The sequence below is a fragment of the Mandrillus leucophaeus genome, unplaced genomic scaffold (assembly GCF_000951045.1).
Source record: "Mandrillus leucophaeus isolate KB7577 unplaced genomic scaffold, Mleu.le_1.0 Scaffold1417, whole genome shotgun sequence".
Classification (NCBI taxonomy): domain Eukaryota; kingdom Metazoa; phylum Chordata; class Mammalia; order Primates; family Cercopithecidae; genus Mandrillus; species Mandrillus leucophaeus.
In genome coordinates this window covers 9,226-12,123 of record NW_012101385.1, presented here as the reverse complement: position 1 = coordinate 12,123, position 2,898 = coordinate 9,226, and the positions used below count along the sequence as shown (strand labels likewise).

The 2,898-nt window shown below is 34.0% G+C and overlaps 1 protein-coding gene across 1 annotated transcript; it reads left to right on the top strand.

The window, feature by feature from the left end:
- The first annotated feature begins 204 nt into the window (after nt 1-204).
- On the top strand, nt 205-1,131 carry LOC105535122 (taste receptor type 2 member 43). The gene has a single exon (XM_011974130.1). It carries the CDS (start codon nt 205-207, stop codon nt 1,129-1,131), a length of 927 nt encoding a protein of 308 aa, XP_011829520.1.
- Nucleotides 1,132-2,898: the final 1,767 nt, after the last annotated feature.

Here is a 2,898-nt window from a genome sequence, read left to right as displayed (position 1 = left end):
TGTGGAAGCTTTGTCTTTTCACTCTTCACAATAAACCTTGCTTCTGCTCACTCTTTGGGTCCGTGCCATCTTTAAGAGCTGTAACACTCACTGTGAAGGTGTGTGTCTCCATCATTGAAGTCAGCGAGACCACGAACCCACCTGCAGGATCCAACTCTGGACACACCAGCAGCATTTTAAAAATTTCTTTTTCTCTGTTCAGACATGATAACTTTTTTACCCATCATTTTTTCCATTCTAGTAGTGTTTACATTTGTTATTGGAAATTTTGCTAATGGTTTCATAGCATTGGTAAATTCCATTGAGTGGGTCAAGAGACAAAAGATCTCCTTTGCTGACCAAATTCTCACTGCTCTGGCAGTATCCAGAGTTGGTTTGCTCTGGATATTATTATTAAATTGGTATTCAACTGTTTTGAATCCAGCTTTTTATAGTGTAGAAGTAAGAACTATTGTTTATAATCTCTGGGCAGTAATCAACCATTTCAGCAACTGGCTTGCTACTAGCCTAAGCATATTTTACTTACTCAAGATTGCCAATTTCTCCAACCTTATATTTCTTCACTTAAAGAGGAGAGTTAAGAGTGTCGTTCTGGTGATACTGTTGGGGCCTTTGCTATTTTTGGTTTGTCATCTTTTTGTGGTAAACATGAATGAGATTGTACGGACAAAAGAATATGAAGGAAACACGACTTGGAAGAGCAAATTGAGGAGTGCAATGTACCTTTCAAATACGACTGTAACCATACTAGCAAACTTAGTACCCTTCATTCTGACCCTAATCTCTTTTCTGCTGTTAATCTGTTCTTTGTGTAAACATCTCAAGAAGATGCAGCTCCGTGACAAAGGCTCTCAAGATCCCAGCACCAAGGTCCACATAAAAGCTTTGCAAACTGTGATCTCCTTGTCGTTATGTGCCATTTACTTTCTGTCCATAATGATATCAAGTTGGAGTTTGGGAAGGGTGGAAAACAAAGCTGTCTTCATGTTCTGCAAAGCTATTAGATTCAGCTATCCTTCAGCCCACGCATTCATTCTGATTTGGGGAAACAAGAAGCTAAAGCAGACTCTTCTTTCAGTTTTGTGGAACGTGAGGTACTGCGTGAAAGGACAGAAGCTTCAATCTCCATAGATTGACAAGAGGGGCATTGTGTGTCTTCTAGCAGAAAACAAACTGGTGGTGTGTGAAACATTTTATATTTATTGATTTTTCTGTAATATACGTGTATGAATAATTTCCAGATATATACCTAGAAAAGTCATTGACCTAAAATTAGTCTTAAAAAGTGTATATATATACACACACATATAAATATATGTGTGTATGAAAGCTTAGAACATTCACAATAACATGACCTCTTTGTGTTTTTTCATACAGACTATCAAATTATACAAAATATGACAAAAATTCCTCAGAATTATGAAGTCATGTGTATTTCATTTATGTACTTTATATTTCATTTGTAGAATTTATGATATCTATTTATCATTATTAAGAACTAACAGCTTATCCCAGGAAAAATAGTGCTCTTTTCTAATGTGATTAGAACCACACAAATATGCCATATTGTGCTTAGAATTCACTGTTTGAACCTCTAACTTATTGGACGGTAAGGTCATTCAATTCTAAATCAGTAATGAGGATGTATCTTCGGGGTTCTATTCCATTATGAATTCCTATTTTATGTTTAGTAAAAGGCAAACAGAATTATTGTTAGGAAACAATGCACACAAGAGAATTTGTGTGACAAGCACATGCACAGCAAATTTTGTGTATGTCTGCCATAAGCAGTACTGAGGAATATTAGATTTCATATAAGTATGTGAATAGCTTAGAAAAAAATCTCTTCTGTAATAAAGGGATGAAAAACCATGATCATGATCTTGATTGCTATTAGCAGTTTCCATATGCAGTTAGAAACATCATTTCATCCAGCTTTTGAATTCAAGAAAAGCTGTTTTTGAAGTTGAGATCTGATGTAAAGTATTTTAGTATTTTTTCTAAAGCACTTCTAAGTGCCTGATTGCTAATTATATCTTTATCTTCCATTATAATATTCCTTCTAAACTTCAGATAAGAGATCGTTTCTCTTATCTGAAGTTTAGAAGGAATATTATAAATCTGATCTTTTTAGATCAGATCTTTTCTAAAAAAAACAAATCAATGTAAAATTAATATAGAAGTTATCGACAATAATTCAGTGAAACTTTTTGTAAATATTAAAATGGTATCTATGAAATCTATGTATTAATTATGGGATGTGCCTTAACATTGTAATTTTGTTGTCAATAATGAAATGAATGTGTGTTGACATATTCATTCATAGGAAGCTCTAATATAAGAAAGAAATGTACAGTCTTGTTCACAGCTAAATTCTACCTGACTGTATTAATTCTTGGTGTTATGAAATTTTAGCTATGTGATTTAAACCTTAAATGTAAATCATCCCCACACATGATTTACGTATTTTTTAATCATATATCTTCCTCAGTACAACGTAAGAACCGTAAAAAAGGAGATCATGTTTGTCTTCCTTTCTGTTGACTCCTAGGAACTAGAACCCAGCACCAAGAATAGATGGTCAAAAATGATACTTTAATGAACAAATAAATTGGTGCATAAAATGGATAAGTTGATGTGGTAAACCGATGAAAAGGAAATGCATCACAAAATCTGCAGTTGCATGAATTCCCCTGTTCCGGTCTCAGGTTAAGGTTACAGTCTTATCCAAGCAGAATCCTTCCTCAAAGGAAAAGTTTGGTTATTCCACAGTTTTAGGGGCAATATCACAATAACATAGTCTTGATAAAGCTGTATCAGGTGTCTGATTTGGAGACAAGGTAGAACATCAAAATTAGATGGCACCTATTACAATATTTTTAAAAAGCATATAAACAA